The sequence below is a fragment of the Lipophrys pholis genome (genome assembly GCF_963383615.2).
Source record: "Lipophrys pholis genome assembly, chromosome: 12".
NCBI classification, from domain to species: Eukaryota; Metazoa; Chordata; class Actinopteri; order Blenniiformes; family Blenniidae; genus Lipophrys; species Lipophrys pholis.
The window spans coordinates 24,966,658-24,993,844 of NC_137641.1; the positions used below are offsets into that span (position 1 = coordinate 24,966,658).

The window sequence follows — 27,187 nt, forward strand, 5'->3', positions numbered from 1 at the left end:
TGAAACGACATTCCAATGCATCACCTTGTAAGAGACTTGAAAACATTTTGTCTTCCATCAAAGACATTGTTTTAAATGTGTCATTACCTTTTAAGTTGCTGTGTTGTCTGTGAAATTAGTGGATACTTCCATGTTTTCATCTCTTGTAATCATGGGAACTAAAATGTGTGCCACTTTTTGTTTTTCCTCCTTTTTGCACCAGGAGCACAGAAGTTGCAGCGTCGATGCATCGGGAGGACTGGGACTGTTTGCACACATCCTGAAACCGAATCACCTTTTTTTTATTTTATCATTTTTTTTTTTTTTAAAGATTCTAATAGTGTGAAAATGTAGCTCAGGTTTGTGTGTTAAGCCTCGACATGGTGTGAAATCTCATCCAACATCCAACGCGTCGGCAGCCTTCGTCGCGGCCTCGCTGGCGTCTTTGTGTTCGCTCTCTGTGAAGTAACATGTAAAGTGTGCAGATATGTTTGAAAATCCTCTTTGTGGCTGTGCGGGTCTGTGTGACGTTGAGAAAAGCGAGGTGTGTGCGTGTGTGTGTGTGTCTGGCAGGCCTGACACAGCTCATGCCTGTGTCTGTGTGTGTGTGTGTGTGTGTGTGTGTGTGTGTGTGTGTGTGTGTGTGTGTGTGTGTGTGTGTAATGGGAACAGCTGGCTGAGGGAATGAGTACAGAGGGAGAGGTGATGGATGCGAGTGGAGCTCCTGTGACAGATGAGCTAACAGGTGTTCACGGCGGCCCTCAGAGAGACGCTATTTATGAGCCGGAAAAGACAGCCAGACGCAGAGCACACCACGCCACGCCGCGCCACGCCGGCCTCCTCCCCGCTAAAACACATCACGTACATCTGCACAACTTTTACCCAACAATGCGCGAGGCGGCAGGGGCTGGGCTTGCTCACCAGAAGAGTCTGTACTCACACAGTGGGGCTGCACAAGCTCTACATACGTATAAAAAAATTAAGACATTTATGACGCTTAATGCAACAGACAGACAACCAGAGTGACTTTACCTGCATGTTTCTGACTGAAGGAAGACACTGGAGCTTGTTTTGAAATGTTTCATACGAACAGAATACAACCTTCATATATGAGCTTCATCGCGCTGCAGGGAGAGAAACAGCTCTGCAGGTTATAGTCAGCATATTTAGGGAGGCAACATAAGCTGTTTACACTAATGTCTTTATCTTGATATACAGTATGCACGCCAGTGTGTGTTTCTGGTTAATCCACCACATCACAGGCTCCTGCAACAGTATGGTGAAAAAAAAAAAAGAAAGAAAAAAAACTGCAATATGAAAGAATAGTGTGGTTGAGATAACTTGCAATTTATAAAACGTAATCGATCAACAGTGGAAATAATTTCAGATCGTCCACTTTTTTGGACGGAGCGAAAAGTTGTATTATTAAAGTCACATTTTATTCTTCAGAAGCAGCAACACAGATAAAAACATCTTGTTCGTTTAATTCTGACGTGAGATTGGATTCCTGGACGTCGTTAACCTCGCACCGAAGGCACTTGGATAAATGAGATTTGGCTGAAATGTGAAATTAACCAGTTTGAAATAGTGTGGAGGAGTTCTGCCTTCTCATTTTCCTCGTCAAAACGGCAGCGAGGACACGTCGAAACTGTAGACTGCCTGAAAGCTGAATGATCACAGGCGAGGCACAACCCAAGTTTCCCAAAATGTTGGAACTATGTGTACAATCTTAATAAAACAGGGTGCAATCAATTGCAATACTCATAAAACCACAATGTTACAGAACATAGAGAGAGGGCACATACTCAAAGTAAAATCATTTTACCATCTCATGAAATTTAAAGAAAGTTGGGACAGAAGCTGGAACACTATGTGTTATTATGCCGAGTGAACAAAGAACTAGAAGTGTTAGAAAAAAAAGAATCAAAAAATTGTAAAACTATTAAAAAAAAAAAATCTTTTCTTAAAGATGGACTATGTACATACTAAGAAATGCTATTTCAGCCTCACATGTTGGACTACATGCAGGAAGAGTAAATAAAATCACTCACTCTATATTGCGGTATGAAGCACCACATAATCCTAACTTCAATTTTCCATGTTGCTTAAAATGCAAAAATTGCAAAGACTATTTTTTCCTCTAAATTGCACAAACCTTAAGAAATATGAAGAACACGGCGGTAAATTTTTAGATTTTGGTAAATGTAAGCCGATAATGTCAGTGAAATGGTAAAATATTTGACTTGTCGATGTCCTCTTAAGATAAAAATCTGGAGTTATGAGAAATACACACAATTCCATCATATTTTATTAACATTTTACACACTGTGCCAAATCATTTGGGGTCTAAACTGTGAACAGGCAGGTATTTCAAGACGGTAGTGTCACCTTAATCTCTTGCTGCAAAGGGAACATTTTAAAACAATGAGGGAAACTTTGCTTTCTCAGTGATTCTATGGAGATTTTCACTTTTGTAAAGACGTTTAAACAAAACTACTCCTGCGTTTCTGGACTCCAGGAATAACAAATAGCCACAAATGTGCCAGAATCACGGGAATAAAACGCCTAAAATCTTCATTGTGGGCGTCGTCCTCTTCGATGTTTGACAACAGGAAGCTGAGGGGGCAGCGGAGGAGGGCGTGTGGCGCTACGCCTGAGCGAGCGCTTGCTTGAGGTCTCGGAGCAGCATGGACGCCATGACGGTCTTCTCCGTGTTGATGGTGAGCAGAGCCGCCGGCGACTCCCGCAGCTCCAGGGACACCAGGACCAGAGCGTCGCTGCTGACCGTTCGCCCAGCAAACCTGCAGAAGAAGAGCGCGCCGGTCACCAAAACAGTCTGGGACGGGACGTTTCTGTGGGGAGTTTGCATGTTCCTCCAGGTACTTAGGAGTCCTCTTAACAGTGTTAAAATTTTTTTATAAAATAACAATTTGACCTCTCCTGAAGATGGAGGATTCAGCATCGAAGAAAAAAAAAGACCTTCTGAGGTGGTTTGTTTCGTAATGTTGTACAATGGGTGTGAGAGGAAGGATGATTATTTTAATCAGTTGTGAAAAGATTGAATGTTTACAGATACAAATTGCAAAAAAAAAAAAATTCAAATTTTGGGGATGAAACCTAAAACTAAGGGAGTATAATTTCAAAAGTTAACTCAAAGGTAAAGTCAAAATGATTTAGGGAAAAGAACATTTTAAAGATCCAATCAAAGTGCTGACAGGTTGGGAAAACACTTAAACTGGGAATTATCAAGGAGACCGTGCGCGCCACGGAAATGAAGCAATGATGGGAAAACATTTTGATAATAAATTTAAAAATCTGGAATAAAGTCGAGCATAAAAACAAAGATAAAATCTACAAGACACATATGTTAGTGTAAAGTAAAAAATATCTTCAAAAAGGTGAAAATCATCAGGAATACATTCGACAGGTCAAGAATAAAATCAAATATCCAAATAAATTTGACACATTTAAAAAGTCAAAAGGTCAAACATGAACTCAAGGTGAACTCATCAATACGTGATGTAAAATCTGGTACATGGGGGGAAAAAATGGGATTACATAAAAAGATATGAAAGAAAATGAATGAATGAGAATAAAGTAAAAATGACAAACACAAATCGGGGATATCTGCGATAAAGAAAACATGTTCATAAGCAGGATAATGTTTGCAATGTTGACATTAAAACGGAAACTTCAGGAACAAAGTAAATGCGACTAACAAGCTGAAAAAGTCTACAGGTCAAGACATGTGAGAAACAATCTACGTGTTGGATTAAAATTTAAAAAGTCAGATTGTGGAAAATAATAAAGCCAAAATGTCAAAAACAGAGTAAACGTGTTCGTGACGAACATGAAGAAGAAACGTGCGAATGAAGTTGAAAAAAAGTCGAGAATAAAGACGATTTTCATCTTTAAAATGAAATGATATGAACATGTCCACAATAAAGTTTATCTCTCCGTGATAAAGTCGACTCATTAGCAATATATTCCAAATATGAAGGCGTCTAAACGAAATAATCTGAAGCTCAAATGTCGGGAATAAACCTGGGAGGATGTTAAATGTCCCTCTTAATGAGAATAAAGACAACGAGACTCGGAGGACGAACCGAGAGCCGAGTTTCACTTTGATGAATTCTGATGGAAGCCGTGACAAAAATGTTTCGATTAATCTCGACGTTTTGACCTCACGTCTCAAAAATCAAGTCAAAAAAAAAGAAGCTTCCTAAAGAAATGGAATAAGAACATTGAAGCCCACAGGATGACTTCAGGACGCTTCCATTCATTTGACTAAAACTGAATCTCGACGCCGGAGGGAGACGTGTCGGTCCGGCCGCGGGACGACACACTTTCCCCCTGAAGCCATAAATCCCGAGGTTGGAAAATTCTCCAACACCTCGCTCCTTGTAATTACCCTAAATTAGAGGAGGAGACAAAGGAGGAAAACGATGTGACAGGAAATATAGAGAGCGGATCAACAGCCAGTCCATTGTGGCAGATGACTAAAGAGCCATTAGGGAGGCGACACGCCCTCCGTGCCAGTCAAACTCAACTCAGCCTCGTTTTTATGGACTCTGCGTCTGAGAGTGTGTGGGAGCCTGGGGACTGCTGGGGGGGGGGATGCCCCGTCCCACCAGCTCCCTCTGGGCTGTTTGGGGGGAGGGTAGGGAGGAATTCCCAGTCCCCAGTTTCTTTGGAAACCATCCCTGAAGACTGGGGGCAAATCTGGGCGCACATGGTCCCCATTGAGAGCGCTAACAAGAGGCAGACAGGGGCTGTGACCCAGCGTGACCCCCTCCCCCCCTTTCCCTCTGGCACACCTCCCTCTCGGAGGCCTCACGTGGCTAACTCCCCGCCATCTGCCTCCATTTAGCACTACACCTCTGCAACAAAGACCCCCCGTGGCAGCCCGCTTAAGCCCGACAAACAGCCCACAAGGAGCCCCACTCCTAAAACCTGTCAAGGGCCCGCCGACGACCAGGTCCACCAATTAGCACGCACGAGTTAAAGACGTGGGGTGGGGGTGGGGGTGGGTGTGGTGGTGAAGCGGGGGGGGGGGGGGGGGGGGGGGGGGGCGCTGGACGTGCATACACAATGGAAACGGGCCCACAAACCGCGGTGTGTCTGGGTGCGTCTCTGGGGAGCGGCTAAATTACCATCAACAGAGGAGAGGGAGTTTATCAGGGAGCTCTCAGGGAGGAGAGAGAGAGTCCTCCTCAGGCTTAATTAAAATATTAGCCACTTCAGCAGGAAACAAGCCATTCAAGAGAGGGAGGATGAATTTCGATCAAAAAAAACAAAAAAACAGTCTTTGCTCTTATTTCCTTCAATAATTCTGGGGTTGTGTTATTTTAAATGAAGAGCTGGGAGCATCGGCGGTCTTTTCCTTTTAGTTTGTGGCTAATCTGAATTATGCAAGATATTTTTCTGCTTGTTATCGGTTCACAACAGTGACTGCTGATAATATTGACCAGATTTTTATGGAATCTGTGTAGAGAGAGCAACCGGAAAGCGCTGCGTCATCAGAATGTCATTTTTTTAATCCAAACAGCCATAGAAAAGTTAAACTATAGACTATTCCTTGACCATAAACCAAACTATAAAAAATGCTTCACTTTGCCGTTGTGATGGGAACATGCATTTGTGGGATGAGCAGAGGTGTTTGGTATGTGGGACATACTAGGAGAATCTCAGAAGTCAAACATTTTATTTAAAAAATTTTTAATGACCCTGAATTATTTATTTCGTCAATTAGTTATTCTGAGAAAAAGCAAAGCAGCTGTTTCGGTGAATCGTTTTCACTCAATTTTGTGCTTTTCATGCTTGTGTTTAAGGTTCCTCTGGAGAAAGTAGGAAAGACTTTAGTGAAATTTCGAATGGTTTTTCTCAATGAGAAGCCAAGGGAGGTAAAATGAGCCAGTCAGATGTTTCCTGTGAGGTACAACTTTTCTACAATTAAGCTTTAATCGGCGAATTACAATCATGGGTGTAATGTTGTGGTTCTTCTACCAGACAAGAGCTCGTTGAGAGCATAGAAAATGAGGAATAGAGCGGCAGCAATGACTTCCTTAAACACATCAAAAGGTTTCAGAGATCTTCGGCTTGCGGTCCGGTTGGACTTTAATTGAGTTGTATCAGAATTCATTTAGAAGTGAACTTAACGTTAAGCAGCTTTTCAAACAATCTGCTTCGTTAGGTGGGTTCAAACTCCTACAAACAAACCTCGAACGGTATAACCGCACCTGAGTTCAGTTCAAATGAAGCAAGTTTGCAGAGTGGCGGGGAGATAAGACCATGATGCACCTGGGCCAACGGTTGAGATTCGTTTTTGTTAAGTAAACAGAGATATCATGTGATCGTTACACTCATGTTTAAAATTGCACCAGGTGATGACTGCATTGATACTTCATGGTTTTCTGCTGGGGTTTTTTTGTTACTTTTTTTAATAATTCATATTTTTTTTTTAGATGAAATCAAATTTCTATTTTGCTGCTCCCTCTTCATATATTTGCATTTATTTTTCCCAATGATATCTCATTGCATAAATAAGTCAAATATGTCTGTTCGACAATCACATAGAATAAAATTGAAATTAAATGAAGGCTGACACAGTTAAAACAAGTTTCTCTGTGATTGAAGTGAAATAAAAAAAAAAAAATATATATATATATATATATATATATATATAAAACCAAATCACAAATAAAGGATAAAAGCTGAATTGAATGAAAAAAGTCACTTTGGAGTTGGAAATACAATCATATACAATGAAATTAAATAAGATTACATTAAAAACATAAAACTAAATTACATTAAACTTACTTGTGCAGATTATCTCAGCACAATTAAGTCAATTAAATAGATGAAGCTGACTCGTGGAAAACAAGATATTTTAATACGACCGAAGTCAGAAAATAAACATAATGGAACTCCGAGAAATAAAACATACCGAAATATAAAAAAAATACAAAAAGGTGCTGTTGAAGTCACACAAAAAGCTCTTATTACAACCTTTAATGTTAAAGAGCCACAACAAGAACCATCGTCAAAACTAAAGGGGAAGAAACCCAAGCAGCTTCTTCTGTGTTTATGTGAAGTTAAAGCCGTGTGAACACACGTGGTTGCCCCACGTCCTGTTCCCGGTCGCCTCCACCGTCAGCAGCCTGAGGTGTCTATGAGATCCCTGTGGCTTTGCTAATGGATTTAGGATATAAATCTATCATTTACTCAGCCAGTTAACACCACCCCGAGGCTGCTTTCATTTCGTCTCAGGAGACTCTGCTGTGGGCTTTTGTTCACGCGTGGTAATAAAAAAAAAAATAAAAAAAAAAGAGAAGAAGCGGAGTGAAAGAAACGAGAGCGTGTTGTAATTTTGTTGATTTCCAGGCGTGTTTGCTTTAGATTCTTTTTTAATGCAGGTGCGAAGACGGGGGGAAAAAAACAACAACACATCAACATCACATCTGGACCCAGATCACTGCATTTTTAAAAGGACTAGAAGGGAAAGATTAAGGTCAAGCAGGCCTTAAACGGGTCATTGGTATTCTCCCGCGCTCTCCTCACACTGGGCTAAACACTGGATTAATTGCGGCGTATGGAAAGAAAAGCAAAGCATAACCCCTGGACTTAGAGCAGGTGGATTGGCATCGATCGGCAGGGCTGCGGCTAAGCATCACTCTCCAATTACCCGTGATTCTCCTCAGTGCGGAGAGCCTGTGTGTGCCATCTGCCTCCCCTCCACCCTGCCACTGCAAAACACAAAGTGGGCTTCACCTTTACATTCACCCTCACGCTGAGAAGACGCAGGCTGCAGAGGCTTCGGCTCAGCAACCGAGAAACGCGGGGCTTAACCCACAGCCAGCGCGCAACCCGCCTGCATCTCAAACCCAAACAGCCGAGCATGTTCCAAGCTCTGGAAAAAAAGATTTAAAAAAAATAAATAAAAAAAGGCTAAACTGCATGTTTTCACCCAGACTCACAAACTTATATGAGGGGGGGGAAAAAAACAAAAAACTGAGGTTGAGTTTGTGGAGGCCACAGCTGGACGCTTGTTCCAGGCTGGTTCCCGGCCAGGTGGACAAGTGGAGGAGTGTCCTTCAACTGAGTGGTCAGCGAGGCCGGACCACCGAGCCCAAGGCAAAGCGAGCAGGCTCAGACCAGGCAGATGGCCAAAACTATTAGCCTCCATTAGAAGCAGGAACCCTCCAACGCGTCTCCGGAGCTGAGCCATACGGACGAACTGCAGCGCTGCACTCGAAGGGCGGCGGGGGCAGACGGACATGAACGGTAGGAGAGGACAAACGGACCACCGCAGGGGCCAAAGATGAGGGGATGAAATGTTAAACGTGAAGATAAAGCAGCTTCATCGAGTCTTTGTATCATCGGTCGTTCAATTAGTGATATACAATCACATTATAAAAAGGAATAATACTGAATAGAAGAGAATTCAGTGCTTAAAGCAGCGTGATTTAATTATATCAAAGTGTAAAGTAAAGAGAAAGCGTAGCTTGTAAATCAACGGGTTTAGTATTTTTTTTTTCTTAAATTAGGCTCTAACCAGAGGGATTGGCAATGCATGCAAAATTCGATCAAATTTGCTTTCAAACGGACTGAAAAATAGAGCACATTTATTCTATTCCGCCTGTTTAGACATAAACAAGAACAGCGTTTTCTACATTTGCTTTCCTGCTTGATTTATTGCCATCCTCCTTTCCAGCAATCAATTTCTGTGTTTCAGTGGCACACAACCCCCCTCCTCCCTCCCTCCTTCACCAAGCCTCCAATGCCTGTTTGGAGAAAAGCAGTGCTGCACCCTGCTGGTAAACACCGGGACTGCATGCAAGCAGAGGCGAGCTGTTGCTTTTTGTTTAACACAAACCTGTGCTGACTTCCAGCACTGCCATCACTAATGCAAAAAGCATCAAAAAAGCATCTGAGGTCAGTTTAAAGCGCCTGAAACATGTTTCATGAACTGCATCGTTCCACAGCTCCGTAATTAAACCCTCTTCATTATTACTGCGTTAAAGCCGAACTCTGACTCCTCCGGAGGGCAGATTTCTACGTGATCTCGCCCAGATTAGAGGGGTCTTTCTCTGGGGAGACCAGAGAATGTGTGTGTGTGTGGGGGGGGGGCACCTCAATGGAGGTCAAGTCACACATCACATTTAATACAGAGTGACCTCTACAATAAGCTCTCAGTGGGTGTATCCGACCTGATCGATCATTCCTTGCCCCTGTGTGTGTGTGTGTGTGTGTGTGTGTGTGTGTGTGTGTGTGTGTGTGTGTGTGTGTGTGTGTGTGTGTGTGTGTGTGTGTGTGTGTGTGTGTGTGTGTGTGTCAAAGCAGGTATTCCAGCACCACTGAAAACCAGAATGTAGTGACAGTACAATCAGTGGCGAAAAAATGTTTCATCCATTTTTATATATCAAGCAAAAACAAATATCTCAGAGCTTTTTAAATAGCAAAAAAAAGAAGCTTTTTCTTTTAGCTGGTCATATTTTTATACAACTCACAATTGAAGTTCATTATTTTCTAAAACATACCATAAAAACAGGCATTTATAAATACTGTAGCCATATGTTATTGCCTCTATATTTTGACAACTCAAGTACAAGTGAAAGTAATCTGAAACTAGCATTTTTGAAGGTATTAAATGTGCATTATATTGTAAAATGTACGAGCCTGGTCACAGAATTGTGCATCATCATTCAAATGTTGGCTGGGACAGACGATTATCGCTGGGACAGCAACAAATTATATTTATGTGACTCGTTAGCATTCAGTGGCTAAAGTGTTATATTGTTCCTCACACAGGGAGGAGTGGAGACCAAAAATAGAGGTACAAGGACGTGCTGTGAAGTACTTTAAGTAATGAGAGAGAAAGTGACATGTATGCATCTCTTTAGGTATCAAGTAAAGTCTATGGCATTATTTCTGTGGTGGTGTTTCCCCCCCTATTGTGTAGTTGTTGCTCCCGGCATTTATAGTACAGTAGTTAACTGGACTCAGAATAAACATGGATGAATGAATATGTTGCGATCAGTTGAGTAATTAAATGTTAAAGCTCCAGGTTTTCTTGTTGATAAAGTGGTGGAGACCAAAGATGGAGCTAAAAATGAAAACATAAATCGTTGATTATTGTCGTTTCTTTCTTCATCTGGGGGGCAGATCAGTAAGTGAGGAATAGAAAACGGATTCATGAGTGGATATGCCAGCTATAAGAAATATTTGCAAATACAATATGAGGTAGTCAAAAACACCATCTCAACAGAAAGAGTTGGAGACCAAAAATCGAAATTAAAGTGAGTGAGCACAACAGTTGTTTTCTCTGTTGACCTGCATTATGCGTCTAAAACCATCAAATCTATGTTTATTAGAATTATAGGAGAAAAGACCAATAAAACAAGAAAATTATCAGATGTTTTTGAACACAAGGCTGCACTGATGATGCAACAGGCCACTATGAAAATGATGTCTCTTTAAGCATGCGCCTACATCACGTGTTTAAAACAATGCCATTTAATTCACAACATGCCACATCAAGTGTGTAATTCCCCCAAAAAACTATGATTATATGTGCTTTATTACATGAAATGTTAAAAAACTAGAGTGATATCTGTAGCCACAGGTTGAATAAATCATAGGCATCCAAACTTGCCTCTGTTGCATCAAATCCTTAATGCCGAGTTGTCACACCTGCCTGTTAAGGCTGAGGAGACAAGGACGCGGGACTTCGTCAGTGAGGAAACTCCATCATCTCCACAGAGGAGCTGGTCATTGTGAGGGAAGAGAGTGTCTTTATTAACGTGGGACTACAGGGCGACGTCGGGACACTGTCTTCCTCTAAAGCCGTCACAAAGGCAGGAGAGAGATTGATAGCATGGAGCCTTTTGAGCTATTGGTTATTCTGAATGAAGTATGGGCTTATTGGGTGCAGGCCTCTCCCACTGCCTATCATTGATTTCCACTCACTCCCTCAGTTTTCTGTGCCCTTGTGCAAACGTCTCCCTCAGAGTTCTTCGCTGTCCCTTATTTATCCACGCCGTCTATGACATTTTCGCCTCAATCCCACCTCAGATCTATAAAGAAATTATTGCAGATCACCTGGAGACGGGGAGGGACGAGGAGGAAGATGAAAGGGAGGAGGACAAGAAAGACGGAGCGGGGGGATGGAGTGAAAAACAAAGAGGAAGTGAAAGAGAGACAGCAGAGCGGAGGGAGAGACAGATGGGGTGCAAAGATGAATTAAAAGAGAGACAGAGCAGGAAACAGAGGGAGAGAGGGAGGTGTAATTATCTATCAGGTGTTCGGGTGTGCGTGACAGAGGAGGAAGCTCATTAGCACACTCTGTGTACACCAATTACACAGCCAGGCTTCTCAGGGCATTCCCCTGGCATGTCTGCACGGAGCTGCCGGGGGGACACGCACACACTTTCTCTGACACACACACACACCAACAAAACCACATAAAAATTATAGCAGACACTCGGGAACATTTCAACTTAACCACAGGCAGAACAAACTCTTAAATTCAGATGCAACTCCCACAAGCGTCAAACTGAGGTTTATTTTTTATCTTGATTTTTTTTTTTGTGAGCTCATATTTATACATCAGTGTAATTAAACTATAAACTACTCAGTCATGTAAAGCAGATAATGACATTTAAGTAGCCAGTTAGACACATCCCTATAAAACACGACAAGGAATTAAGTAAAAAAGGCCTAAACAGCAAAGACTCAAGCTAAAAGCCGGCGCACACTACAGGATAATCGGGCCGATTTTAGTCCCGATCTCTGATCCCGAGCATCGGGAGCACAGGCCCGATTGTCGGATGTTTGCAAAAAAAAAAAACCGTGTGATTCTCCTGTGGTGTGAGGAGTGTTAAGAGCAATTTTGTTGGGTCCGATCCACTCGGAAGGTCTCGGAGGGAGAGATCAGCGATAATGAACATGTTCAATATTTGCGAGGAGAAATCCTGTCGTGTGTTCTGCTACAAGTGGAGCCGAGCAGCAGGGGGTGTGACGTCAAGTGAGCCGGTATGAAAGTCAACCAGGGTGAAAGCAACACCGCCAGAAAGTTCCCAACTTGTTACTGCCTGACTTCATGAGATTATACGATTTTAATTCATTGGACAACATAAGCGGACCTGCTGATTTTCCATCAGTTTGTTTTGAGGCCGTTTCCTTAGGTGTGAATGCAGTTTGTGTTGGAATATTGTATCCAAGTATTCCAAGTGGGCGGTACAATCCGTGCACCAATCAGGATATTGTTAAAATAGGCAGGTCATTTTCCAAGACATGTGATTGGTCAGTAGACTTCATTCTCTGCTCCGGAGTTAAACATCAGCGATGTCAATCTACATTGGACAAGAGCTGTTTAGTCGAGTCTTCTTCCCGTCATTAGTTCGTAAATCTCCTTCACTAGGAAGAAGCTCTATAATTATCCAGATTACAGAGCTTCAAACTAACTTTTTTCATTTAATATAAAATTTTTGTTACTTTTATGTACTTCAAGCCTCTACATGAGCATCATTTTCTGAAATCAAATAAACTATCACCGTGCCACATGAAATGAATACTTCTGCCGTCTGATCAATGTGTAGAAATAAAGCGAATGGTTGTTAAAACCATGTGTGTCCTGTTTTGTTTTTTTTGTCTTTTACCTGCTGATGTTGGACTGGCTGGAGGAAACCACTCCCACATTGGCCACCGACAGGACCTGCTTGCTGATGTTCTGGCTGGAGGCGTTGGTCGTGGTGATGGTTGCCGAGGTCTCGTTCATACCCAGGAGCTTTCCTAAGAAAATGCAAGAATGTCAGGCAAACATCGGACAAATCAAAGAAAATTTAATCAAATATTTCACTTTCAAATATAATTAAACATTTTTATACATTTAAAATGGCCATTAATTTTCAGGATATATGTTTCTATATTGAAACTAAAAGTGACTTTTAGTCCAGTAACATAAATTAGAAAAGTCTCAAAAGTAAACATTAACACGCAAAAATTTACCACACTAATTTGAACCAAATCTACATTAAATCCAAAATATATCTAATGTTTTGCAGGAGAACTACGATGCCATTTGCCCTCCAAATGGCATCATCAGTTTAAAACTTCAGCGTGATTTAATTGTCAAGCAGCACCTCAAACTAAAAATATCAAATTTATGTGGTTGCATAGGTTGTCAACTTAGCCGGTGACTTTTATTGTACAGTTACAGTTGCAATGTCAAGTGATAGACTGAGATGTTTTCATTCATGACTCCCAAGGAAGCTGAAATTTCCAACAGATTCAAACCTGAAAAGCAGGATGAAGTCTTGTGGACAAATACAACTATTTACCATCTATCCATAGATTTGAGACAAGTCTCTTCTCACTCGTTTTTCTTCCTGCTTCAGCCGGCTGACTATCCTATGATGATGCCAGCTTCAGGCTTAAAACACTTTCCTCTGTGCTATATCGAACTTTTCATACACAATAACACAAAGAGTTGTCCACAGTAAAAAAAAAAAAGCATGCAAACAACTGTTTGCATCACGAAATGCGGCCTTATAATTAGTCGGTATGCAGAGTACAATCTTTTATTTTTCATTCAAAATGCAATTTTTACACAATACACATTGTGTAATACACACATTAACAATAGTCTCAACATGAAATTGTATTCATAACAATTTATCTTAGCAGCTGCGCTCATGAACCCTTAAACTATAGTCAAACCATCAAGTTGAAAGTGTACAACATAGTATATCGTAACAACGACTGTTACATTTTCTTTAAACTTTCAACAGATTTCTTGGTGGTTTGTGTTGGAACAAGTTTCCTGTGTCCCTCAACAATTTGAAGAACAAGTTGTTGTTTTTTCTCTTCATTATATGCAAGCACTGTGTTGTATTCTTGAAAACGTTTCACGTCCCTTTCTACTGTGTCATTAACAACAAATCGCTTCTTCATCAGATTCCAGTAGTTTTCATTTTCTGCCCATTGGTCTGGAGAAAGTGCACCTTTGATTTCAAAGTTATGCAGAAGTTGTGATGTCCTGGATGAGGCAGTGTCCCAAACCAGCATCATCCTTCGTCATGGCTGCATTCCCTCTGACTTACCACTCTTCTGGATCTCTGTTCATTCCGTTGCATCTTTAATTTTTCTAAAGCAGAACGGCGGTCATCAAAGAGAGCTAAGCCAACAAGATCATCTGACAGATACGACAGGTGCCTCTGAAGTACCTGTTTTACAGCTCTAGTGATATCAAGTTCAATTAGCCCAAATCTTGTCGAGTCTTTCCAGAGCTGAAGGTCATTTGCAGGAGCCTGGACAGGTCGGGGTGCACAAAGCCATGCTTTGGTGTGAATGAGTACACCAAACTGCACAAACCGTGCAATTTGTGCTTGTTCCCTTTTTGTTAGTTGGATGATATCCTGGTGTCGAAAAAGATAAATCTTGATTGCGGAGATGACTTTTGCCATCCACCTTGCACGATGTAGTGCCCCAGGTGTACTCCAGTGGATCCTTTCAGGTATATTTCCAAGAACAATCAAAGTCAACTCCATCAATTCCTTGTGGTCATCCTTGATTTGTCGTGCGGTACCCTCTGGCTGAAGACATTGTAGAGTATCTCCCAGAAGGTCCTTGTTCCTGTCTTTCCTTTCCATGATTGTGAGGTCCTCTCTCTCAACTTGTGCCCGAACTGCCTTGAATCTTTTGAACAATGGGATTTTATTTATTTATTTATTTAATGGTAAATTATGTGAATCATTGAGGACCCCCTTCCCTTTTAACTACATGTTTTAAACTTCTCCCAAATACTAAATGGAAAAGCTCTAGGGCGTGTCTTGAACTGAACCTGTAAGTTGATTTTTTGGGACCACCCTTCAAAATACATGCAATTATTAGTTGTGTTTTTATTGTAGCACTTTGGGATTTGTTTGCCAAATGTAAATTGCATTACATAGAACAATTATTATTATTATTAATTCTCACCATAAAATTATTATTATTATTTTTTTTTTTACAGGAATAGAGAAATGATAGTCTATCTTATGGGCTACAAGGAAAACAAACCACTAGTTTGCCCACCTCAGAAATTCAAAGGTATTCGACAAAAATAGACCTCGCGGAACACCATACTTATTAGATAAAACATATCCATGCATACAAAGAATTCACTGCCAGTCAGCTACAACTTGAACCTGTTAACAATAACAGTGAATTGCATAGTCTTATAGAAGAGGTCATTTATAGTGAATTAGGTTCCACAGGTTCGATTGCTTTAGAAGACATCTATAATGAACCTGTTAACTCAAAAGAATGAATAAACTTCACCCAAACGCTACTCATGAACAGAAGAGAACATTGTCCTTTAAAATATGCAGTTGTGTCTGTTGTGTTTGAGTGCAGGATGTACTCAGCAGGGGTAAAACAAAGAAAAAAGACGTGTGAATAATAATTAATGCAGAGGCAGCATTTAAAAGGCACTTAGGAGCTCACTGAATGGTTGGATAGGAGGACGCTCTCAAAGCTCCCATGACGTGTCTGCTGTCGATGGAAATGTTTCTTAAAAGCAAAGGTGAGGAGATTCTTACAGACGAACACACTAAAAGACACAGAATCTTGTAACATTAGATTTTAGATGAATAAATCTTTAACGCACAAGTCTGATCATTTTAGGTTTTTATGACTTCCAGTGGCACAGAGAAGCAGTTGTGAAGCTGCTGTTCGTATCTGCAGCTGCTCCTGTATTTTCTCATTTAAAAGTCTCTTTTTTTAATGCTGTACCTGTATTGCAGACGAGCTTTGCTCCCAACAATCTGTGACTTTGTTAACCAAGCTTTAGCTGTCGTGCTTCAGTGTCAGACTTCTTTGATTTCTTTATCACGGTGGCAGTATCTTTACTTTCTCAACAGTCCCTCACAAGTTTCTCGCACACGCTGAACTCTTTCTGATTCTTAGTTTTCATTGTGTCCTGCATATTCTATAAGTTTTTGTTTGAATTCTGCCGTGTAGCTCCTTCTTTTAGGCAAGAATTTGCTTACGCCGTCAGTCAAATACGTAGCGATAAATTTGGTGGTACTGTAGCGGCATTCTGTGGCTATACAGTGACATCTAGCTGTCAGAGATGGTAGGTGTAAGGATACTTTGATATGCATCACTCATTAGATTAAGTTGCAGATCCATACAGACAGCTAAACAACACTTGTGGTCCAGTAAATAAGGTAATGTCTACAAAATGGAAAGAAATACTCACCAGATGTACAATTCACTGATCTTTAAGTAAAACATTTAATAGTCTGATGCCGGTTATGAAAATTTAATTTAAAATCCAGTACATATATGGAAACATGGGATTGTGGTCTTAAGATTTAACTGGCATACCACCTTTACATTTTTGTTTTATACAATAGTTGCTAAATAGGGCAGACTTCAAAATCTAGGGATAAAACATTTTAAATTGTAGTGTACATTATCTTTTTACAATGTACCACCTCAGGTGGGCGCTGCAGAGTTTAAGGGGGACACACAGGATCAGTAGAAATCTTTGGGTTCGAGGAATGCCTGACAATTTTTACTGATCTGGCCAATTCATGATAAAAAGAAATAAGTGGTGAGCAAAACTACTCATTTAATTATAATACGTGCTTATTGCTAACTTTGTCATAGAGACCAATTTAAAGTAGAAAATAAGCTTTAGTCCAAAAGCATACTGTGGGCTATAAAAGTCCCAACATATGTACAAATAAATCAAACTTACAGAAGAGGAGTTTTGCTTTTCATTGCCTATGGATCGCAGCAGCCATTCACAGTTAAACCCCAAAATTATAAATTACTACTTGATGCGAAACAAAACTGCTGGATGAGGTTTGAATACAACAAAATTGGTCAAATGTACGAAGAGACGGGAAAAAAAAAAAAAATGAAACAAATAGTACGAACCAATTTGTGAAACATTGACGGCACTTAACCAAGACATGGGTTTGTTTACATGAGACAAACAGAAAAGTTAATACTTTGCTTGTCATTGATATTATTAAACTCACAGAAACTCTGATCTTTGATGCTTTTTTATTATAGCTGTGTACACTATAACAATAGGAATAATGAGCATACGCTCCCATATGACAGACTCTTATTGATTTAATATGTATTCAACAACACACTAGATGTGCCATACTGGATTGTTTGCAACAGTATTTGTCCTTTTAGAGATAATATTGATGAAAATATCTAATACATGTTAGTTACAATGTCATTTCAATATGCGGCGTAGCTCTGTTGTGTACATATCAGAATTGAACTTGTGAAGAGTGTTTCGGTGTTGTATTTTGCCAACAATTTGACTCACCTTGCTCCTTGCAGAAGTCCTGCTCGGTCATGGAGCTGGGCATCAACAGCTCTCCAACAGCTGGCTGAATGGACACGTTAAACTGGTCCTCCTTGGTGCTAAAGAATGAAAAACAGGATTTAAAGCTTTATTGACACTTAAATAGGCATTGTAAAGCAAGAAACTGAACAAACAAGGCTCAATTTATCCTGCTTTTTTAATTTCAATTCACCCTAATTGGATGGAATGGACACAGCTTGTGTTGAGTGGAGTGTTTGTGTGTGCGAGTGCACGTTTAGTTTTGTGTATGAAATGTTTCTCGTTTGAATGCGTGCAGACCACGCTCTGTGAATGGTATTTTGGGCCGGATTGATTCCCCCATTTCAAACAGATTTTCTGATAAGGTTATTGATTGGCTGAGTAGTGGTGCCAATGGCATTCAGCAGGTTGATTTGGGCCGGGGCTGATTACTGGAGGAATAATTGTTATCCCGGTGAACCGGGATCAATTGTGGCTGATGTCTCACCTGGGAGTGCTGGCACAGAGCAGATAGGAAGGAGGAAATTAACAAAGAACAGAGGAGAAAGGAGAAGTAAGAAAACCAGGCATGTATAGGATGTGTGATGAGCAGCTGCGAAAAAGAAGTGCAGCCGAAGGCCCGGGAGGAGAAATACACCTGCGTTGTCGGGTTTTCTTACCATAACTGGAAGTTGGCTGCTTGTGTGGAGTCGCTGAAGTCAATACCCATAGATACTGTCACCGAGGCCTCTGGCTGCAACTGATCTGAGAGTGGTGAAGAGAGGAAGAAAGACAAGAGAAGAGGAAGAGTGAGTGACAAGGGCAGTCTGCAGCGTGGGGAAGGATGGAGCATCGGGAGAGTGGAGGAGGAGGGTTGGTTGGGTGGGGGTGAGGTGGTGGTGGTGGGCGCAGCAGCAGAGTGGAACAGACAGGCATCCACACCACTTGTGTTTTCTACTTCACAAAGCAAGGCCACAGTGTGTGAGAAATCTATCCTTCAATCTCATCTCCCACACCTACAGCCCGGGTGTAAAAAAAGAAAAAAAAAAAAAAAAGCCAACATGTGAAGGACTAGCATATTTCCAAAACACCGGGCTTGTCAAAGAGAGCGTCAGCATCAAGAGAGATGAGGTGTGGGAGATAGAGGCAGCGGGGCGAGCTCCAGGAGCGCTAAGCAAAGCCAAAAAATGCTGAAGAGAGTGTCTGGACAGCTGAACGGGTTGAGGAGGAGGAGGAGGAGGAGTCGGATGAAGAGGAGGGGGGACGTTAACAATGAGAGGAACGCAGATAGACAGAAACATCCTCCTCGCCTCTCTGGTCGGCCTGTGTATCTCTGGATGTGCAGAGCAGGGCTGTTTCACTGTGTAACTGTTTCCACAGACAGAAGTGAAGAGCAGAGACTCTAGAGGACATGCTCAGAAAACAGAGCCATCACGGACTCACATCCGAGCAGCTTTACACTGCTTCTCCAGAGCCTTTCCCTTTAAAATTCAATACAGGCGAGAAGAGACTAACTCAATAAAATCCTGGTTTGGTAGATTATTTCTTTGTTGTAAAAATGCTTCTCGGCAATGAATCAAACTGTTGGTAAAGCCCGTGTCACTCCTGCTTTAATTAGTGTGAATATATGTAAGGAACGGACATGTGTGGGATCATCCAATCCGCCAATAGGGCAGAAATGCATTTTGGTTAAATTTTTATGTGGTCAACAACACAAACCTCTCCTGCTCATCTCACAAATGCATGTTCATTAATAGTGGGGGACAATTTCAAAAGGAAAACCAGCTCACTTTACTTTTTGTGGTTTTTCTTTTTTTCATTCAGACCATAGTGTACATTAGCCATTAACCATTAACCAGCTAGTTATTCTAGATTAATGGTGCGGAATGTTTGATAGCTGTTAAAATGACTTTCCTCTTCCCATAAGTTGTGGAACCAAAAATTGGATCAGAGGCCATAAATAAATGCTTTAGAATTCACATGAACCCTGTCAGTTGTCCATGCCTTTAAAAGACTTTGCTTATGTGGTATTTTTTTCGCAATTTTAAAACCTATTTCAATGTTAACGAACGTTACATTGCTATATTATTATGCAAATGAACTGAACTTAAAAAAAAAAAAATCTGTGAATTTGTTTTCTTACAAAGTTAACTTTTTTTTTTTTTTTAATTTACATGCAACAACCTGAAAATAAGAACATATACAGCACATATGAGTAAAATATGTAGATGTTGTTACAATAAGTTAGTTTAGAGCAGTCTAGTCTGGTCCTTGAAGGACGCTGCGCCAGGATGATTTCTTCCATTTGATCTCATCATCATGAATGCGTGCTAACTGAGCTCTGCAGAAGTCTCTTCATGAACAGCTCACTAAATGACTGGATTAAGGGCATAAAAGGAGACATTCCTCATTAATGTCCACTATTACATTCTACATTTGCCCACTGTTAAGCAGCAGGGGGTCGTGCCTCTTGAAGCCACAAGAAATATTCCATTTTAAATTCATACCCTGTCAAGTATTATCTCTAAACTAGCACACACATACACAAAACAAATAGCAGTACATAAAGCATTGTCTGTATTCATCCTCTGCAACTTATCCAAACTAACTGCAGCTGCCCGCTCACAGTAGCCAGGCTCAATCGATCCAAATTACCCACTGTTTGGCTGCTTGAGTTCCTTCAATGCCCAATCAATCCGCTGCAATTGACAGTTTTAACATGCTCCACTGCACACTATACCTCTGTGTGTGTTTGTGCACACGTGAAACCGAAAGCGTTAAGGGAGCACTATTCCCTGTCTTATATTATTCCCCCATCATACAACAGTGTGTGGAAAAATATGGAGATTGTGTATGTTTGTTCGTCCTGATCGATAATAATGAACTGGGATTAGTTGGAGCAGTATTGGCTGTTTTCTGGTGAAGGGGGTGCGAGGTGGGGGTGGGGGTGGGGGTGGAGGTGGGGGTGGGTATTTGCAGCATTTGATAGCAAACAGGCTTTAAGGTTTTTGATGCCATGATGATCGCTTAATATCTGTCTGAGAAAACAATCATAGCAGCAGAAATTTGGTTGTGGAAAAAGCAGATGTGGCCTCAGAGACTGAACATATTGGAAGGCAGCAGTTGTTTTATTATAATTCAGATTAAAGGGTGGTTTTAAACCTTTTTGATTGCATTATATTTGATCCTATCCTACTTAAATACATGGAAACACACCAAATATTTATACGTTAAATGTTGCAACAATATAGCAGATTGTGCTACTTTGCTTGTGGATTCACAGTTGAATTATAACTTGCTAATTTATTATTTGACCAACTAGTTAGTGGTGCAAAAACATATCAGGAGACTATATTGCTACCCTGAGTTGATTTTAGCTGCGATTTTTCCCAGAACTCCAGAAGGTTGATTATCAGGATGACAGATTTCCTAGAGATATAAATAGAAGAATGCAGTGGAGTAATTTAAATGGCCATAGTTCTTCTACAGTTATCAAGAGCAGAAAAGAGCGTTGGTGCAGCAAGTCGGCTCTGTTGTCCAGTGCATTTGCTTGATCGTGTGTTGAAGAAGTGAACTAATGGAAGAATGCTTGCAGGCAAAGATCCACATCAGACTTGCAACTTTAAAGCTGTTTTAGCTTAATAAAACAGCAATTGGAATGAAAAATACAGGCTTGGTTTACAAGACTTGAAGAGCAGCAGTATTTACTCGTCGTTCATTAGAGCTGAGACTGTACATTTCTTTTCATTCCCTACATTTACTGCCTTTTTATATCTCTAGCAGCACACTAGTGGCTGCCCTTACCTACACAACAGCTTCCAGTTAATTTTTGTAATGCACAAAACATGTGCAAAGGGACACAGCACAGGAGCCAAGATACTAAATTACTTCAATATTCTACTCTTGATATCATTATAAAAGGAGAGAGTTTCTTAAGTCACACATGACACAATCTTACTCACCAATAGTGTTAAAGCAGTGGATGTTTAGACTTGCAGGGGTCCGGTCTCCAACGTGGATCTCCTCCAGGCAGTGGTCCGAGTTGTTGGTCAGTGAGAGCTGCACTGAAACCATACTGGGCTGGTACAAACATGGCTGCCTGGGGAAATGGTAGCTGGCTGAAAGCCCTTTTCCAGTCATGTGGTGGAGCAACTCGTAGCTTTTCACAGGGCCGAAGGACTGTGTGCTGACCTAAACGGATGGATGAAGACATGGGGATGAAGGTAAACAAATACACCAAAAAATTTAGATAATTTTTTTTTTTTGACAAAGTAGCAGACTGTGACTCTTTGGTATGAAGCATCATTAAATGTGTCAAATAATAAACCATTTTGAAGTTCTATTCTCTGAAAAAAATAAAAAATAAAATACAAGCTTAGAATTGTACACACTGGATGTTGTGTATAATGCGATATGGAAAAAATATGTTTCAGATCCAAGATGGTCAGTCAGGCCACTAAAGACTTTACATAGAAATAGAAAATCTCTTCACATATTATGAGCTAAAAGCAATAATCACACAGTAGTTTGTGGATTCAATGTAATTGACACCTTCGAGACATATACACATTTTAGGTATGTGACAATGTTGAGTTCCCCAACAATCTTTGTGTGAAACACTCTTGCGTAATTGCTGAACTGTATAACACACACACACAAAAAATAAATAAATTGTTAGGAAACCATCAAACATGATATTGGAAACATGAAAACACGTCAAATGAAATGGTCCCGTTTCATTTTACAGGACTGACAAAAGGATAACGCTAAAGTAACAAACTGCAGCACGAGACCGATTCCTGCAAGATTTATCAACCAGAGAGCAAGCAAAGAAATATGAAAAGGATAAAAAAGAAAGAAACGCACCACATTCAGAGCATCATCTGAATGCCAAACACTCCCTGCATCAACACAATATCCAGGGATGCTTTGTACATTACAGTGCAAATGCATCCACACAAGAGGCCAAATTAATACAAGAATCTCCGGTCTTCCCATCACCTACATTCATGCAATTTATGGCGGCCAATCAGCAGCCAGACTGCTCCACTTCTTAGTGAAGTGGGACCAAGTGATGGCTGAAAACTCCTCCGCCCCAACGCTCCCTTCATTAACTCTGTGGGGTAAAGAGGAGCGCATTTAAGAAATGTTCTCAATCAGCCCAGTTAGATGGAGATGGGCTGAATGCTCAGTCAAACCAGGGCTGAATAAAAACAACCCCTAATGAATAGAAACACAAGTGTCTGCACGGCCCCAAACCTGCCATTCGCCGGCGGTTTAAAAGGAGCTTTTACCTTTTCAGACGCAGGAAATTGCATTACCTTTGAGACACAGTGGAAAAGAAAAGAGGTGGAGGCAGCAGTCTTTCTTTTTTTAGCCTTAAAAATTGTGGTGTTGTTACTCTTTGATGAGCATTGTTCACACCTGGTGGCATTGAGATTTTCACTTGATGCTGGTAAACGGCTCGCATTACAGCGAGATAAGGCGAGTCGGCCCACACAATGTAAAACAACACGCTCTACATACTGCACTGTTAAACGTGGAATTAATTCTATAATGTGCATGAGCCTCAGACACGCCTCTGCTTTATTGATGTCAGAAACAAAGTATTAAAAGTGTGGCAAGTTTCACTAGTTTCTTCAGTCTTCGAGGGTCCCTTGGTTTTGAGTGACGGCGCTAATTGGCTCAAAACACAAGGACAGATCCAGCCTGTTCACACCTTCTAAAACAATTAGCACTTGAATGCACAAACACCAAGCTGGAGCGGAGACACACAAACGTCATCCTGGGTCGAGACGAGTGTCAACACACACGCACAAAAAACTTATACACCACCTTAGTCTGACCCAAAAACAGAAAAAAGAAAGATACAACTTTTAAAGAAGTCACGGGAATAACAAAAGTAATGATATCTAATATCATGCAAAGTTTTAAAAAAGATAAAACAAGAGGTGGGGGAAAAAAACAACAACAACAGACTGAGTGAGCTAATTAATCTAATTGATGATGACTGAGAATATGATGCGAAGAAACACAGTGGAAGCGTGGAGCGGCGACGGCAGCGCTCGCTGTGTTGAGTGGTGTCAGTGTACATTGTTTTACTGAAGCTCGACGTACTGCCAGTATGTTCCGACTTGGACTGAGAAATGTAAACGGCGTCCTCGGGGTTTGTCATGTGGTGAAGAGGAGGATGAAGAATCGCTCTGACATAGGAAAAGAAGCCGTATACATCCGTTTCTTTGTCCTCATTTGTGAAGGCGAGAGCATGAATAAAATATAACAACTAAACATCAGAATTGAGATAAGAAAACAACACATTTGACAGATTTGATGTCATTATTTAACTGGAGTTCGGGACCCACTTGGACAGTTGTCAAAGTCAGATCTGCACAAGTCATAGAAGATGTTCACAATTGGGCTGGACTAGTAAAATGATGGCAGAGGAACTGCAGCATAAGATCATCATAACACCAACACGTACAATATAATTTACATACTACACAACACTGACTGAACTGCAATAATTGATCAACTTCCTGAGCCCACAAAGTGCCTGCAGAGCTCTAAGTGAGCATCATGAAGGTGGAAGAGAAGAAAACTCAGGATGGGTTTTGGCCACAGAATTCACACTGATACACATGTTTTACATCTGGAATGGTTTGGCGGTGCACTCCACAGATTATATATCTGGTATAAATGGAAGCTACATAAAGTTGATCAAGCCAGACAGGAAGTTGAGTGAATCCATTCTTTTTCCAAATAAAAAAATAAATCGGTCCCATCAAATATTACTACATTAATTCATTGCAATATCAAAACAAAATAACCACCTCTAACATTTTTACTTAATATTATGCACGAACAAAGTTCAACGTTTTCCATCAGTTTTAGTGGAAGAAAACTCTTGTCATCCTCAACATTTGTGTCTTTAATTCTTAATTCTATTTAACTAGCAATAAAGACATTAGCTTTATTTGCTGCAAGTCTCACTGCTACAATTATTGCTGCGATCTTCTGTTCAGTTCTGGGTCTCAGTGTTGCATTATGACTTCTATGGTTATTGAAACAATTCCCAGAGAACAAAATTGTTAGTGAAAGATTGCTGCTGACCTTTCCTTTGTTATTTTATTACATTTTGCACAGTCATCCAGATTGAAGCCTCTTGCAACCTTGAGGTGGATCTTTAATACCCGTGAATCTCGAGCAGCCCTGGGACACTGCTTCTCTTTTTTTCCTGCCCTTTTGTGAGAGCGGGTGTGTCTGCTCACACTTGGCTTCACTAGGAAGTTTTGTCAAATGAGGTTCTTTTTTTGTTGAGAACTGCCGATTGAAGAACGACCAAAAAAATACAGTTTCACTTAAAATAAAACAATTTTTTTCTTGGGCCAGCAAACAACATCATGACTTTCAATCCCAAAATCTCTTGATTTGAATTAAAGTACCTCCTCACCAACAACAATTATTAAAAAAATGATGACAGAATCTTTTATTCGGTCTTGAATAGCAAAATATGCTTGAACCAGTTTGAGTAGCCCATGAACAGCAGCATCATAAAATTTTAAACCCCTATGAGATGGAGAATAAACCCTCCAATCAACAACACCGTCTCACTGTCCTCTTGTCAGACTAGTAAGAGTCCCTCGTGCCCACACCGCCTGAGCGACTGCGAGGGAGGTCAAACAAACATTTGTTGCCGTGCTGTAACGCCGCTCTGCCCTCACAAGCGCCCGTCACGCCACCGCCAGCCTGCGGAAATTTATTGGGCCACTTTTGGACGTGTCAGAGCAGTCCGTGTCGATAAAGCCCGCCGTAATGTTTGCCACCCCATCACAGCGGAGATTTACCTTCCTGACAGACACATCCTGCTTCAAGGTCCTGTCTTGTCACCTCGCCCCGAGCTGAGCGGAGCAGAGCCGGCGCGCAGCGACAGGACGAGGCTTCAAACTGCTTATTATCACCAATTTGACACAGTGGACAGTTAAAGCCTGACACTCGTGGCCACACGCGCCCCCTTCACATGCCCATCCATTGTTGTTGTGTTAAGCAGCGCAATCCCATAACACCTCAAGTGTAAATAAGAGAAGAAGAGGGATGTAACCTTGACTCTTGTGTTACTCTACCTCTTTTTTTTTTTTTTTTAATTCTCTTTGGGCTTGGCTTGCAGTCTCCACCCTGGACACGAAGGAGGGAGGTGACAATGAGCGAGGAAGTTGATTGAGAGGCTCTATTATGCATCAACTTAAAGGAAGCTCCTGTGATGGATGACACAGACACCTCCAGTCACCTTCAGCAGCCCCGGACGCCGCGTTCCCAGCATCCTCTCTGGCAAATGACCTGAAAATCCCGCTGACATATTCAAAAAAGGGGCCGGGCAGCCTCTCGCAGTGCGCATAAGACGGGCAATTTTGAAAGAAAGAGGAGCGAGCTGTATACAGAGATGTATGGGCATGTATTGAAAATCCATTTCTGTATTTCAGACGCCGCCTCTGCTTCAAACAACCGGGGGTGGGGTTTCATTAATGCTCTACAAGAGTTGTGAGCATTAAGGTAAGGGACATGTGTTTGACTTTAGGGGCCTAATTGTTCCCTTCAGTCAGGAGATGACAATTAATTGAGGGACGTCAGAAAGACCTTGACGGCAAATTGAATTAAATAAACGTTACTACAGCTACCTAAAACTACTTTAATGTAACAAGAAGTCTCTCCGGCGCACAAGAGACAGAGGTTAGTTAATTTATGCCAATTTGTCAGTAAATTAGGTATTCTGAAATGATTAATTGTGAAAATTTTCATTATAGAAAATTAGCAATAATGGAGGACTGTTATTCGAGAACACTGGTGTCCTTCATCTAGTTTTGTAAGTGTTGCTAACAAACTCCTGACACTTTCATTGCATTGGCAAGATATTCAATATGAATAACACTGCAGCTGACAAGCACTCATCACCAATTCCATTTCAGACTCATAAACTAAGTTTGGTTGACTTACTGTATTTGACCGACTATAAGACGACCGCTGCTTTCATCAAATCTTTTAAATAAAAATATCAAACCACTGTTCTTTGTATAAATAATATTAATGAAACACCGAAACACATGCAGTCATATGAGATGCAGCCTTAGAAACCAAAAAATGTATCGGCGCATTTATACATTATCTATTGGTTATCTTACGTTCACATTTTCCATTTTCATCCTTTCATTTCCTGGTAGACTGGTATGAAAAGACAGAGGAAAAACCAAACAATAATTATATGGACACAAGAAAAAGTGTGTAGAGTTGAAGTCAATGTCACTAAAAATGTAAGTAATCAGCAGGCTCATGACACCAACATAATAAAAAACTAATAATTTGCTGATTGTACACATTCCATACACAACATTTACAGTTAATACAGAGAATTTAATGTTTGGTGAATTTTATTCTCACAGTCTGAAAATTATTGTGAAACTTTCCGTCATGCATGCGATGGTTTTTCCAACCTGAAATGATCTATTACCTCAACAATTTAGTAACTATGCATGGGAAGAAGGGTGAATACACTAGTTTCACCATTATTCATATATGTTGATTTAAGTAGTTAATTAAATTAATCCAATAGTTGATCTAATTTGTTTTAAGGCTCTACACCTTTGTCAAAATGATGCTTTACATATATTGTAAGATCAGTAAATGTCAGACCAATGCATGTCACTGTATTCCAAATTCATTGGATAAAGAAATTTCCTTTTCAGGACTAGAATTATAATTTCAATCCTTTTATTGGCAAAAGACCATACTCTGCAAGAAATAAGCTGCATAATAGCAGCAGAGTCAATATACACCAACAATTACGTTCCAAGACTTAAATTAATTATGGCTTAATTATGGCTG

At 40.7% G+C, this 27,187-nt stretch overlaps 1 protein-coding gene across 2 annotated transcripts in view; it reads right to left on the minus strand.

The window, feature by feature from the left end:
• Positions 1-1,003: 1,003 nt before the first annotated feature.
• The window catches only part of ap3b1a (adaptor related protein complex 3 subunit beta 1a), a 63,989-nt gene continuing 37,805 nt past the window's right edge, over positions 1,004-27,187 (minus strand). For both annotated transcript variants that reach the window (XM_080476647.1, XM_080476646.1), the window contains exons 23-27: positions 21,277-21,505; positions 17,995-18,079; positions 17,318-17,415; positions 12,639-12,771; positions 1,004-2,780 (exon numbers count right to left, since the gene is read on the minus strand). In XM_080476647.1, the coding sequence (XP_080332773.1) occupies positions 2,627-2,780; positions 12,639-12,771; positions 17,318-17,415; positions 17,995-18,079; positions 21,277-21,505 (699 nt within the window). In that variant the 3' untranslated portion in view covers positions 1,004-2,626. The remainder of the gene's footprint in view (positions 2,781-12,638; positions 12,772-17,317; positions 17,416-17,994; positions 18,080-21,276; positions 21,506-27,187) is intronic.